We start from the raw sequence: 14,966 nt of genomic DNA, 5'->3' as shown, positions 1-14,966 counted from the left end.
CCATCCATCCATCCATCCATCCATCCATCCATCCATCCATCCATCCATCCACCCGTTCATCCAACACGAAGCACAAGCAGGGAAAGGTATAATCTGGTGTTCTTAGAATGAGACAAATTGTTTGTCAAAAGACTTTATCCAGAAGGGGTCCAGAAGAGCAGAGATGGCCAACCTCAGCTACTTCATCTATGCAATACCCATAAAGATAGCAACTGACCTGGATTTAGTCTACATCCTTATTATTGTCAGGAAAAAAAAAAGATCCTTTTCATTTCATAGTAATTAAAATGCTCATGGATATTTTATTAACTCACTCTACAGAACCACATAGAACCACATTTTACAATTCATCCAAGCACTTACAAGTAGTTACTTGGGTGAGGCTGTCAAGACAGAAATAATTCAAAACCTTGTGTACTTAGTTCCTTGGAAGACATATCATTCCCTAACACAATGGTATTAGAAAGACTGCTGACAGTTAGTGATCAAGAGATTTCATTTTGCTTGTCATATGGTGGGTTGTCAATTCTTCTTTTCCCTTTAGATAAAAGCTTAGTTGCATTAGATTTAAATAATGGTGAAGTTGCAGGTTAACATTGTTCAAAAGTACTGAAGTAACTTCAGTACTCACATTCTACTTTCAAAATGCTGTAGACACACAGGAACATGTCTCTACAGTAAATGGAATTTAGACATCATTTAAAGAAATTTATGGAATGTGGGAGAATAAAATTTTAAATCAAGAGGGGTTACAGTTTGTACCCTACTCCAGATTGCTGGTTTAAAGTACACGAGGTCCAGAAATTACTGTGGCTATAAGAGAATTTAAAAGACTTAAATTTTGAGTATACCTTTTTGGCACACAAGTGTATTCTTGCTGTCGTATTTTGTTGCAGATTTCATCCCACCTTTTCAGAAAAAAAGTTCAAATCATACTTCTAAGATAGCCTTCACCTCAAAATCCAAGAGGAAGCGACCATTTAAACTTTACTCTGACTGAGTAAACAGCAAAATCAAGTCACTACATATAGGATGAGAACAAAAATTTTAGCTTTGTTATCATTACTAAACTGAAGCAACTAAATAATCCATGTGGTTTGTCCATATTTAAAATATTTGTTCTTTTTAAATATAAAGAATCTTTCACAGAAGCAAACAGAAGGGGCTAGAGACTGAAACCATTCCTTTGATATTGCAGTGGGGTATTTTCTTGTTTAAGCTCCAAATATTATCTCCCTCATGCCCGTAGGGCTTTGCACTGTTCATGAGCACTCTACCTCACTAAATTACATCTCTCTGGACATGTTTCCAGCTTAGATCAAATGATGGTCTGTGAAGGGTTGGTTGCAAGTTAGGGTACTGCAAGGCTTTAGGAGCTTATCTTCATTCCTAAATTGTTCTGCATCATACATAAATTGTGGGTCTCTCAATTTAAGATACATATGCTTTTAATAATTTTAGTTTGGTCTCTTATCATAGGTATCATGTATATAATATGGAGAGCAAATGCAGTTTGAAATAGGACTGCTATAGTAGTTATAGCACATCTAAAAGGAAAAAAAAAAAATAGGCCAGACCTTTATTAAATTTTAAAGTATGTCTTTGCTACATTCTTGTAAAGATCCAAATAGGGTATTCAAATCTCTAGAGATCACCAGTATAATTTCTTTATCATGTTCCATTTAAAATTTAATTATGTAGTCTACAACAAGAAATATCTGAGTACTCTAAATAGGTCATGCAATGAACAACTTAATATTATTATAAAGTTTTCCTTGTGAAGATCCTTTCTTTGATGTGCTGTTGCACACAGAAATCCTTTCTTCGAAAAAACAATATACATTCACAGACATAATAATGTCATTTAATATAAAAGTGGTAAAGCTTCTTCAACATATTTTAAGTTGAAATTTCCAATTCCTGCTCAAAGCTTCCCCCATCAGAAATAACTGGTAAATTAGAACTGACACAATATACTCATACAGAATATTCTTGTATCTTTCTACAGGCAAAGTTAATCTATTAAGTTTCCTTATAAATGATGTTCACTAACTCAGATTTTCCCACTTCTTTCTATGAATGAAACACATTCTTCAGTGACAAAAAGTAAGGTAATTTTTATTTCCTCCTTAATTTAATCATTAGAAACCAAGAAGCAGTATCTTGTGGAAAATGACTACATTAAAAAACCACCATTTACACAGACACTTTGTTACAGGCACGTAAGGAGCCTATCTTGATTACTTTAGAAGAGAAAATATTCTTTCCTGTAAATTCTTACTATTTATATTTCTGGGAAAAAAAAATATTCCTAACTTCTCTCCAGTAATTCAACTATGTGCAATTCAGAAGTTTGGTTTTGCCTGTACTGTTTGTTCATTGGATTTTTTTTAACAGCAGCAACTAATTAATGCCACTAGTGCCTAAATCTTTCTGATAGCCAAACAAGACTCAAGTATAGACTCACACACCTTACAATGAAGATCATATCATCAGATTTAGAACTGCTTGAAGTGTGTTGGATCAGTCCTGGGAACAAATACATCCATTACTGCCCAGAGAAAAGGCATTGTGTTTCACTGCATAAATAGAAGCTGGATTTCTAGAAATACTGAGTGTTTTTTTCTGTCCCATTGGATCAAACACAACTAGCAGAATTACTATGGGAAAGTGATAATTAGTTGCTGCACTTTGAAATGAAATTAAAATTCCATAGACTCGTTAAGGTTGGGAAAGATCACAAAGATCACCTAGTCCAACTATCAACCTGTCACCACCATGTTCATCAAACCTATTGTTCAGTGTCATGACACACGACATGAAGTAGTTTCAGAGTATGGGCTGGGAAACGATGTGCTGGTGGTGGGGAAATTAGACTGTTTCACAGTTATAATTAATAACAGCAAAATGGTTCACTTAAAGTTTGAATGAAGAACATAAAATATCAGATTAATACATGAAAACAGAAGATTAAAAGCCCCAAGGAAACTCTTGCTCAGAGAAATGCAGGAACAAGTGAAGCCCAGAGAAGGCTGAGGACCAGCCAGTCTGCATGCAGCCACAAACATTTGTTTAAAATCTAGACAAGATCATCGGTTTTAATATTTATAACATAATTACATTGCCTTCTGCACATTGTTTGTATAATCTGATTTTTACTTGTGACATCTTGCCATGGTTGAAATTAAAGGCTTGTGGTAATAACTTGAAAAACACATTTAGGTAATCATTAATGGCAAGTATGAAACTGGATGTTTATTCAAGCACCTGGATCTCTTGTTTTAACTTTAAATTAAAGTGAAATTCATTTCAGCACTGCAAGGACTGCATGTTTCCAGTATATTAGTCATACAATACCTAACCAATTAGGAGCATGAAAGCATACTGGAAACATTTTAACACTAAAGTAAATAAAAGACACTCCAGACTTTGTTGAATCTTTACTTTTGTTTTCATTTTATATGAAGAACTGTGATTTTTTTTTTTTTTTTTTTTTTTTTAAAAGGAAGTTGAATTAAAATCTTGGTCATTGGCTTGGTCATTGTGCAGCCCTTCAAATCCTTGGTGAAACTTCACCATTGTAACTGCTTGCACAATCAAATGATGGTAAGTCATAAAAAAGAACTTAATGAATAAACAACTGATATAAATTTTGAACCTACAAAACAAAGTGATACATTAGAGAGGTGTGGAAAAAAAAACATCCAGTTCTGTGAAGATCTGCATTTATGCAGCTTATCAATACAGATGAGTCAACTAATGAAACCCCACATCCCATAAAGGTAGACGATTTTTCTCTGCCTTTGAAGCAGAAATAAATCACATGTATTACCATGCCTAAAGAAAACAGATTTTTCTGTTGAATTATTCCTTTATCTATTATATGAACTACAACATTGCTACAAATCAGAAGATATAAAAACACTCCAAACCATTATTTCGTTAAACACCACCATACTTCACTGAGCAAAACTGATGGCAGAAGAGGCAAGAAACATGAGACCACCATTTTTTAACTCACTAGTCATCTCTATTATGTGACAGATTATCACATCAGATTTTCCCCCCTTCTCTCCACTCTTTTCTCTATCTGCATGATAACATCATTTTAATGCATCCTTTGACAATATGTAGGCAAGTCTCTCTTCAAAAACCTCTATTGCAGCCTAGGAATCCTGTCTAATTCTATTATTTTATGAAAAGCTTTCCCAGCACAGAAGAATTTTATCTAAGCTGTTCTGCTTTCCAAATGAAAATGTCTTAAGATCGCAGTGTTTTTTTCTCCCCAGTCTCCAAGTTTCCCTCCCCTCTTCCCTCAGGTGAAATTTAAAGCAAAAGGAAAACCACCTGCAGTGGGTATCATTGCACAGCTGGCAGAGGGGCACAGCTGGGTTTTCTATTTCTTAGGTACAACAACTATGCTAAGCCTCAAAAAAACCTCCAACCTGTTGTAGGCCATAGAGTATGTTTGCTCCAGTATTTCACGGTCACATTTCCCTCTTCTCCCTGCATGCCCAGTTCTCAACATCCCTGCAGTTTTCTGTAGGAGAAGGATCGTGTTCTGTCCCAAAATGTCATATGGTCTTCTAGCAGCTTCCAGACATTGATACCCAGAGCCAGTTTAGAGCCACATGCTTACCTTGGTAATGCTCCAGATAACTCTGTGGCAGTCTCTCTGAAAGACACAAAGTGAGGAAAAATTAAGTTTCTCTTTAGAACAGCTATAATTTTTTAAAACATTTTTATACCACTTGTATTTTATAGGAGTGCACACACACTCAATTTTATATGCAAATGCGTCACTGATGGATGTAGAATCTGTACGATCATATACACAAGAATGTGAAAAACAGACGATAGTGTGTGATCTAAGGACTTCCTCAGAATAAAATTCTCAATAGCTCCATTACTCATTTTTAAGCATAAAATTATCACTCCTTCAAATGCCAGCACTGTGTGATATCCTACATAGCTAAAATGCAGCACTGGGCCAATTTTCCAGTGGAAAAAGTTCCCTTTTTCAGTTCTGCAGCAACAACAAGGGATTAGATATATTTATGATGATGTCATGCACTGAGAAAATGCCGAAATATGTGTGACCCTCTTATCTTGGGTTTTAGGCAACAGTTATTTTGCAAATGTTATGTTTTTGATCCAGTGTACTCATTTGAATCTACTTTGTGGGTGTGCGATACGCCTAGAGGGAAGCAAAGTGTGAGATATCAAAAGTGAGCTGTTGTAACCAGTGTTACAATAATGTAAAAAGCCATATTAAAGCACAATTGAATATATTATCATTACCTACAGAATCCTTAAGCTACATTGCAGATCTACCACCAGTGTTTGCCTGTGTCACCCCTTTTAACACAGAATCACAGAATCATGGAATCATCTGGGCTGGAAAAAGCCTTCAAAATCATCTTGTCCAACCACCAATCTGACCTACTGTGTATCATCACTATTTTCCATAGTATTACATCCACATCTCTTAAATGTCTCCAGGGATGGGGACTTGACCACCAGCTAGTTCCAACACTTGCCCATCTTTACATGAAGAAATTCTTCTTGATATCCAATCTAAACCCTGGCACAACTTGAGACCATTACCTAACAACTTTTCTTTGCGTCTCAGCTGTGCAGTTCAGTGGTCACAGAAAGTTCCTCAAACATCCTAGATTTTTGCTTCAAAAAGTACAGATCAGAAAAGTGCTCAGTGAATGCAAAGAAGAATAAGCAGAAAATAAAGACAGTCTACACCATTTTCCTGCATGCTTTATTCAGCAGCAGTCCAACGCATACACAAGGCCTTTGAGAAGTGCCACAGCTCCCATCCAGCAGGGGCTGCCAGGTAAGTTCCTAGCAGGTACCCGTGATGAACAAAGTCCATGGTGTAAATGACATCAAAAGTGAGAGAAAAGAGGAAGAGGAAGAGAATGGAAAGAGATAACATAAAATTAGAGAGGAGCAATATAGACTTGGTTTCTATGGGAAAATTTGATGCAGCCATTAGACACATTACTGTCGTTAAAACTTCATGCATATTGGTATCACTTTATTCTCCAAGCTCTACTTATAATCTATACATACAAAGAATTTTCTGCAAGCTGTCAATGAACTTAATTGCTAAATGGTTCCAACATCCAGGAAATTTTCCCCTTCCACCTCTAATCACACACACCATCTCCTTTCATTCAAATGTTTTTGGTGAGGCTGGGCATTTCTTTGTTTCTTCCTCTAAAGTGACTACCTACCTCTTAGCCACTTACTATTGCTCTTGTAACAGATTGGCACGTTATTGCTTTAGGGAATGGGACCCCAGTTTATAAAATAGCAGTTGGTCATCCAGCTTAAAAAGACAACCAGGCAAATCAGAGGTTGCAGCAAGAAGCAGAAGAATTCATGTTCAAAAGAGAATATTAAACTGGAATCGTATTGCCAGCTTCTGACCAGAGCAGTGAGTGATTGGTGCATCTAAATTTCTAAAGATTTTCATTTTTGTTAAATAACCCACTCTGCAAGAGATGCCAGCCTTATGAAAATAATTATGCAATAGTCAATACTCTGGTAAAATATCTGAATGTGACCAGAATCTTAAACAAAGATGTTGCAGGCCTTTAGCATATAAATTTTTAATGTAATTAATCGTGTTGCCAGTTTTACATTTGGGCAGATCAAATTCCAATTTGAAGCAAAAATGTGTAAGGTAACAATTTTTCAAATACAGATCAAGCTCACATAAAAATGTAACTTGCACATAAAAGAGAAGAAGCCTGATTACTTCCCAGCTATTCAAAGTTTTTAGCTTCTCATCAAATCATCAGCGTTTAAGACAAAAAAAAACCCACCACCAACAAAAAAAAAAAAAAACAAAAAAACAACGAATCAACCAACCAAAAACTTCAGAATAATAAGCTAAAAATATTATTTTCCTAGAAAACAAACACAATGATCCTGGAAATAAATAGCACGCTGACTGCTGAAGATGGTTAATGTCCACTGTGAGTGTGCTATAAATACCAGGAATAGCGGCACTGCTCTATAAATATATTTCATGGGAGTTTAAAAAGAAAATCTTATGGAGCAAATTACTCATCAAGAATACCCTTAAAGTTTATTTAAAGACAACGGGTACTCATTCTCCAGTATTTCAAGAAACTGAAGCTAGACTTATACAACAAAATTTCTGATTCCTGCTACTCCCAAATGACGCAGAAAATAAACACGAATGAAAAAAAAATCTTGATAAAAACAGGAGGATTACACTCAAAAGGACAATGAATATAAGATCATGTATTTTCATGTCCTGTCTATGATATCCAAGGACAACCTTGAAAAAGAGTGCAGGTATAAGCCTAAATGCTTCATCCAGACTGCCTCAAATCCCACTGAAATCAGTGCCAATGCAAATGTGATGAGCTAATGCATAACAGCGCTAAGGACAGAAGAGGACAAGACTAAGGAGCCTGGAAAAGCTGTTAGGTAGGAGATGACATTACAGTCACAGAATTTCCAGGAAGGTCATTTACAATTTCCAGGTATTTTTCATTCAGCTATGCAGGACAGATCTGGGACAGGATGGTCCACCTATGGAAGGTGTTGAAGCCAGGAGGATGCCAGGTGGGAGGTCTGCACCTCAAAATGCTGTCCTGTAACCCATGGCTTTCCTGAAGTCAAAATGAAATTTTCAAACTGTTCTCTAGACCTGCAAGGGGCTTTGATCTACTGAGGAGGCTCTGCACCCTCCAGAGAGAGATACATCTTTAATCTCAAAAGCCAGAAAGCCAGGGTGGGCAAATGAAATACCACCCCACACTCATATTTTGCCATTTCTCTCCACAGGCTGAAAAATCCTTCCCACAGGATCCGAGTGGGATGTGTACCAAAGCAGAAAAGTATAAATATTTTAGTCAAAACCTTATACTGAAGTGGAAGTGGGAAGATCTGCATAAAGATGAGCAAACAGACTTTGCTGCCTAATGGTCTTGTTTAGAGAAAGTTGCTCAGGAGAACTCTTCAGAATATTTGGAAAGTGTGGTGTTTGTATTAAATGCTTTGTTCACTGAGAAATCATACGGTGCCCTTCTCTCAGAGGCTGACTGGCAGCTGTTGTTACCCACCTACGTGCTGGATTTAGCACAACACAGCTTTGAGGTTTTAACAGTGGAATGTTTTTCTGTGATTTAATGCTTCTGCCAAGATGTAAACTGAGGCACAAGAGGCAGGGCAAGGGTAATCTTTAATGTATTCTCCTAGATGCATGCCAGGAAATTTAGCAAACACTCAGTTCAACTCCTGTGAGTCAGGACTATGCTTAGAAACAATTTTTGCTTCTTCAGGATCACGGCCCTTAGTGGTCTGGAAAGCCTTACGTCTCCATTGAGAATGCTTTTTGTTCTGAAAAGAAAAGCATATAGATTCAAGTCAAGCAATGTAGCGGGGTGCTGGGGAAGATGCAAAAAGAAAGCAGCAACACATCTCTGCAATCCTGTCAGTGTTCTTCCTTCAACATCTCACACTTTGAAGAGCAGATAAAGCCCGCCTACAGCACATGAGGCAAACAAGGATAGGGACATAAGGATAAGAGCAAAGCTGAAGAAGCATTCTGTATGGTGTGCTATTAAGAAAGCAGCACAAATGCAAGCAGAAGAATCCCAAAAGCAGAATACAGGAGACTTCCAATTTGTGAAATGTGTGTGTTCTACGGTCATGGTCTAAAGCATTTGAGCCAGTAGTTACTGAAGGTCCTGTCTTCTTCAAAACAAGAGACCACAGGACATTTTATTCCCTGGTATTGAGCTGCAGCAGCTATTTCCTGCCACTTATACTCGCTTTCTTTGAAGCTCAAAATACAAACAAACAAACAAAAAACCAACGCAACCCAACAAAGATCAGTTGATATTTCTGTCTCGAGTGAAGTTTTCAACCCCTTACTAAACCCCTTAGCATGTCCAAAGAAGGGCAACAAAGTTGTGACGGGTCTGGAGCACAAATCTTATGGGAAGCGGTGAAGGGAGCTGGGATTGTTTATTCTGGAGAAAAGAAGGCTCAGGGGAGACCTTATCGCTCTCTGCAGCTCCCTGAAAGGAGGTTGTGTTGAGGTGGGGGTTGTCCTCTGCTCTGCTCCCCCACTCCCAACAGTGACAGGATGAGAGTGAATGGACTTAAATTGTATCGGGAACGGTTCAGGTTGGATAGTTGGAAAACTTTCTTCTCAAAAAGAGTGGTGAGGAGTCACAGTCCCTGGAATTGTTCAAGAAAAGCGTAGATGTGGCACTGAGGGCCATGGTTAGTGGGCATAGTGGGGATGTGTTGACAGTTGGAGTGGATGATCTCAGAGGTCTTTTCCAACCTCAGTGACTCTATGATTCTAAACAGAACACTAAAAGTTGCACGACCATTAATCAAAACAGAAAAGATACATTTGTGAACAGAAATAAGCAGAAAATAGGGTATTCTAGAGGAAGACTTGAGAATTCTTATATTTTTCTGGAAATATCCACAGTGGCTGTAGCTGGATATGCCACCATGTTGACATGGTGAATGTAACAAATGGCAATAAAGTTGGTAACTAAGAAGTCCAACTTTGAACTTTTGCATAACCATGAATTTGTTCTTTGTTTTGTGCCACGGGCAAATACAGTTTGCCAAAGCAAATGATGCAGTGGATGCTTTTGGTCACTCTTTCCTACAGAATCTACAGAGGGAGCAGACTGTAGTACCAAGTGTTTGTATAATCAGCAAAGCTAGAGAAGCAGGATTTGAGAGGGGTCCACAACGTACCGCTGAGTGATTTGATTCCACTCACAGCGTTGATGAATTCTGTGACCACTAGCTCAAAAGGATGCATCCCGTTAATTTCAATGGCTTTTAACCAGACCGTCAATAAAAAAGCATTTAAAATTGTATGTGTATCTGTTTGCATGCATACAGCTACTGCTCAGACATGCATCAGTGATGCACCAAGAGAAAAGACAGCTACTAATTGTCAGTATAAAGCAGAACTAAAGAAAAGTTTACAAAGGGAAATGAAAGATTTTCCACTTAAAGCAAGGGAGAACAACTGAAGAGGAACATTAAATTAGCTTTAAAAGGAAAGCTGTATAGGGAGGAATATAATTACTTAGCTGGAATTTCACCAAGACTTGGGAGTCAATGCCTCTACTCTTGCAGAAAACTGCCCTGGGATTTTTAATGACCACAAGTGGTCAGGACATTGATTTCACATTTCAGCTGAAAAATGGCATCCAAAGGCACATTGTCTCTGCTCTTCTCCAAATCACATGGGGCACTGTGTCTGAGTTGACTTGGAAGAATTAATAGTGCCTATTGAAATACCATTATGAGACACAACATGTTTCACTCATCTCAAATGGGATCGTTTCTTGCCCTTTTGGAGTGCATCAAAATAAACAAGCTGTGTTCGGATAGAGCATGAGATTAGCTGTTCTCCTGAACTCTGGTTTTGTTATGTCAAAATTGGTGGATTTCAGGTTTTCCCTTCTTGTCATCATTTGCTTTTAGAATATTTATTTATTTATTTACTTATTTTTAATTTTTAGAACAATACCTTATAACCAGCAAAGATTAAAATAGTAAAAAAGAGTTTTCAAAAATAAAATAAAGTCTTCAAAAAGAGAGAGTATGTTGCTCTTCTACATGACACACAGCAAATAAGTACACTGAGTTTTAAGACTTCGTACAGAGTTTAACTAGTGAAGAAGTATCATACATTTGCAGGAGGAATACTGCATAAACAGTCTCTGAATGTGCTATTTAAGTACTAGCTAAATACTCTTTTTTTAGGAAGTGATGTAACAAGTTCATATGTAAAAATCTATTTCTATACAAGCTGACATTCTGCAAGATTATGTGAGAGAGATAAAGGACATGAGCAAACATGCTTGTTGCTTTCCTACCATGATTATTTTTAAAGGCTGCATTTTTCACTGTTCTGAATTCGCTATTTCTGAATTTTTCATTTCTCCTTAGGTAAAAAGGATAGAAAGCTCTGTGTATCCAGTGATAAGAACCTGCCGTCAAAATGATGGAATTCCAGGGAGCATCCAAAATATAAATAATACTTCAGTGCATGCCCTCCTCATTGTGACCATTTTCTATATTTCATAAAGATTTAAGTTTCACTTTAACATCCCCCCCAAACATCTTTGAAGTTAGAAATCTTATAACTTAGAAACTGAAGGATAATTCAGGTCAAATTCTCACTCCTTACAATATAGTTATAAATCCCGGGTCAAGATCAGCCTCTCGGTCAAATACCCAGCAAGGACATCAGATAAAAGGGCCTCTCTCTCATCACTTCTTCCCTGGTGTTTAAAAGCAAGATAAAAATTACAAGGCAATAGATCTACAACATGAGCAGCATGCTCATGTCATAGACAGGGATGCAGAAGGGATGCAATTTATTCATGGACACGAGGGGAAAAATGCCAAGGTAGAGAGAAGAAAGATCCTATTCTAGTTCTTAGTTCCAAGGTCAGCTCCTGCTGTCGTGGATGTGTACATCTCTGCTGCAGCATAGGGACTTCTGTTGCTATGTGTTTTCTCAGGGAAGTGCTGCATTTTGAAAGTTAATGACATGGAAATGAAAGGAGGAGGCACCAGGGGTGCAGAATTTGGCTCTCTGGGGTATGGTGAGAAGCAGAAGGAAAACAGATGAGAAATCTTCCGTGGTACTCACTCCTACATCCTTACCCTGTTAGGATGGGAAAGAAAAAAGTGATGCACAGACTCCTCCTGCCCCAGGGAGCTGTAAGAGCTCAGAGGGAGAAATATACCTTCTCCCTTAATAAAGTGAGAAAAAAAGCCCATCTAAAACAGCATATGGTCCTCCCTGTATGCTCATTAAAGTTTATGTATGACCTGGCTGGGCATTTGGCTGACATGTAATTCATGTCACCACTTCCAGTGGTTGTGGTGTTGAGGCCACCACCTCACCTCCACTGTACAAAGAGAAAGGGAGGGGAATCATGTCTGCAATCTCAGCGTTAATTCACAGCCATACTCAGCTGTACAGATGTAGAACTGAAGGATGTTAGTTCTACAGAAGTCATATGAACACAAGGATGCACGAGATATATAAAGAAAGACACAAATTATTTATGAATTTGTGAAATTGTTAATTTCTCAATTATTTGAGAATGATAGACAGAAATAGCCTAGATTCTTCCCTTAGTTGTACAGAGCTGCTGTAAATATCTTCTGATATTTAAGACTCTCATATTTGTGTAGGGTGTGGGGAAGCGTTCAATGTGTCATCTCCCAAAGTGGCTTCTATCAAGTAGTTGCAGTTGGTTAGGTCAAATGTTGATTTTTTCAGTTTAGTGATGAATGACAAAAAAGAAAAACACACCCTAACAAATGTTTTTCACTGAATGCCCTTACCCCACCCTGCCGCCTTGAATTTCACAAGCTATCAGCTCCAAACTTTGGGATTTCCTGATGTTGGATGCTGTCACTAATAAATACAGACTTGAAGCCATTCAAAGAATTTGGAAGCTTTATTTAAACATATTTCAGAGAAGCAACCCAGAGAAGATGCCAAGCTCGGAAATGGCATCTCATGCTGGTCTCAAAATACTTTACTGAATAAGAACAACTTGTATACTTCAGCTATTAAGAATTCACATACTTAATCATGTTCCTACCCAGTGTAGAAATCTCTGAAGTTTTGTGAAGCTGAGGGTATTTTTGTGTGAAGTAAGATGCTCAAACAAAGGTACCTTAGAACAACTAACATCTAGGAGGAGGATACCTTGCTTGTTGGATTCAATTCAAGACAATACTGTTACTACAGAAACTGCATTGGCAGCTACTAGAAAAAAATGCCACTACCACCATCACACACACACACACACAAAAAAAAAAAAAAAAAAAAAAAAGGTCAACAGTAAAACCACAGCTTTCCAGGTTCTGGGTAGCCTCCTAATTTCCATTTTGAGAGCAGCCACCTCTCTCTGTTTTTCCACATAGAAGAGGGCATCAAATCTTAGAATCATAAAGGTTGGAAAAGACTACTGTGATAATCCAGTAATCCAGTACAACCATCAGCCCATCCCCACTATGCCCACTAACCGTGGCCCTCAGTGCCACATCTGCCCTTTCCTGTATACTTCCAGGGATAGTGACTTCGCCACCTCCCTGAGCAGCTTGTTCCAATCCATCAACACTGTTTCTGACAAGGAAGAGATTTTTCCTAATACCGGAAACCTCACAAGGCTGCCCCTTCTTGATGTGCTGCAATGAAGCAGGGATGCTGTATGTGCTCACATGCTGGGCCAAGGGCAGATGCGAATTCCTCTGCCTATGTGCTCTGATACGGAAACAGAAAGCAGCTTCAAAAAATTCTGCAGCTGCTTAAACCAGCTCTGTGGCAGTATTTGACAACTTCGAAAAAACCTGCCCACCTTCTGGATTCTTATGTTTAAAAGAGGTTTTGCTGGATTCAGAAGGTACTGCAAACAACTCTTCCATAGCTGGCACATCAGTATTGCAGCACTGCCAACATCTCCTTCAGAAATCTGCCCACATTGTCTTTTAGTCCACCTGCTGATAGTCAGTGACTTTTTCTCTACTGGTTGCTTTACAATTGGTCCTCATGATCTGAAAAACAGCAGTGTCAGGTTGAAGTGTGTAATAGAACAGGAAAATGCAGAAAGGACTCTGGGAATAAGACAGCCAGCAAGCAGACCTTTGTCCCATTAGCTGTAGTTCAAAACAACCCTTATACTATTTCCATAAATACTGCAGTATTTTCTGGAGTATCTCAGTGCAAACCGAAACAGATGTTGGATGCTATTATTCCTTCATGCTTGTTCATTTGTTGTTCATCTGTCAGTTTTAGCTTCCCCCCCCTTGCCAACTGCCTGTACACAACTCAGAAGAGTTAAAAAAGAAAATACAATCACACTTGATGGTCCCTCTATCACTGCCCAAAATTAATGGGACAGAAGAAGAGAGAAAATCAGATCTCATCTACTGCTTTATTTGTGACCTTAAAAGGCCAGCTTGAATTTATTTCTGCCAGCCCTAAGCAAAGAGCAAAGCTGCTGAGCTGGCCATTTCAGGAAGCCAAATTATACATGTACCAACATTCTCCAGTGAGTTTATTCATGTTACTGAGCAAACTATTGGTGGTGATGTGAAATTATTGAGGTGTTTTAAGGCGTATGTTAGCAGTGAAATAAATATACAAGCAAATTCTTTTCTCCTTAGCCACATCCAAACCAGAAGATCTTTAAGGTAGTTCTTTAATGGCACAAACTATTAGGCTGCAATATATAGCAGGTACATCTATTAATCATTCAACCGTTTATGTACTGTAATTCCACCACAGTTAAATAACATGGACTACTAAGTACCTGAATCGGCTATTAGCAAGCATTCCTGCTCATTAAAACTCGCTTATTTAGACTTCAGCAATGGTAAATGTAACCAGCCCTGGAGGAGTGTCACAGTGCTTGGAAATGGCACATTAAGCTTCATTTACCCAGCTCCACTCACAGCGAGAGGGGGAAGGGAAAATATAGCGATGGTCCAGAGCGAAGCTCAGAAGCTTTTTGAAGCAGCTTTAAGAAAATGACAAATCTTACAAAGAGAGCCATAAAGCTTCCTCAAGTACAGCAGTTCTGCAAGGAGTTATTTATCATAGTTTGTTGAAAAGACTCCTACGTTTAATACTATTGGACTGTGAGAGCTGATTATTAAATGTAATTACAGAAGTAGCACAGAAATAATAGTTTATTGCAGAGCACAAGCAACACTGTATTAACTACAGAGTGGGCAACATGTTCAGCATTCAGAATCGTACCTTTTCCAGGAACACATGCACAAATGTATACACATTTAATTTCACATTAGCTTCTACTAACCAGAATTATTCTTAAAGAATTTCCGATTGGGGTCAATGCATCCATCTATACTTCAAGTGAGAAAGTGGTAGCTGAAGT

The 14,966-nt window shown here is 38.1% G+C and overlaps 1 protein-coding gene across 3 annotated transcripts in view; it reads right to left on the bottom strand.

Annotated features, from left to right (window-relative positions):
- CELF2 (CUGBP Elav-like family member 2) overlaps positions 1-14,966 on the bottom strand; it is a 364,188-nt gene that overhangs the window by 289,891 nt on the left and 59,331 nt on the right. For all 3 annotated transcript variants that reach the window (XM_042815508.1, XM_042815506.1, XM_042815509.1), the window contains exon 2: positions 4,640-4,675. In XM_042815508.1, coding sequence (XP_042671442.1) covers positions 4,640-4,675 — 36 coding nt within the window. The remainder of the gene's footprint in view (positions 1-4,639; positions 4,676-14,966) is intronic.

The sequence above is a fragment of the Centrocercus urophasianus genome, unplaced genomic scaffold, assembly GCF_019232065.1.
Source record: "Centrocercus urophasianus isolate 14NV4802_14NV808 unplaced genomic scaffold, USGS_Curo_1.0 seq_15, whole genome shotgun sequence".
Lineage (NCBI taxonomy): Eukaryota > Metazoa > Chordata > Aves > Galliformes > Phasianidae > Centrocercus > Centrocercus urophasianus.
Note: the sequence above shows the minus strand (reverse complement) of the source record. Positions and strands in the feature narration are given on the sequence as shown.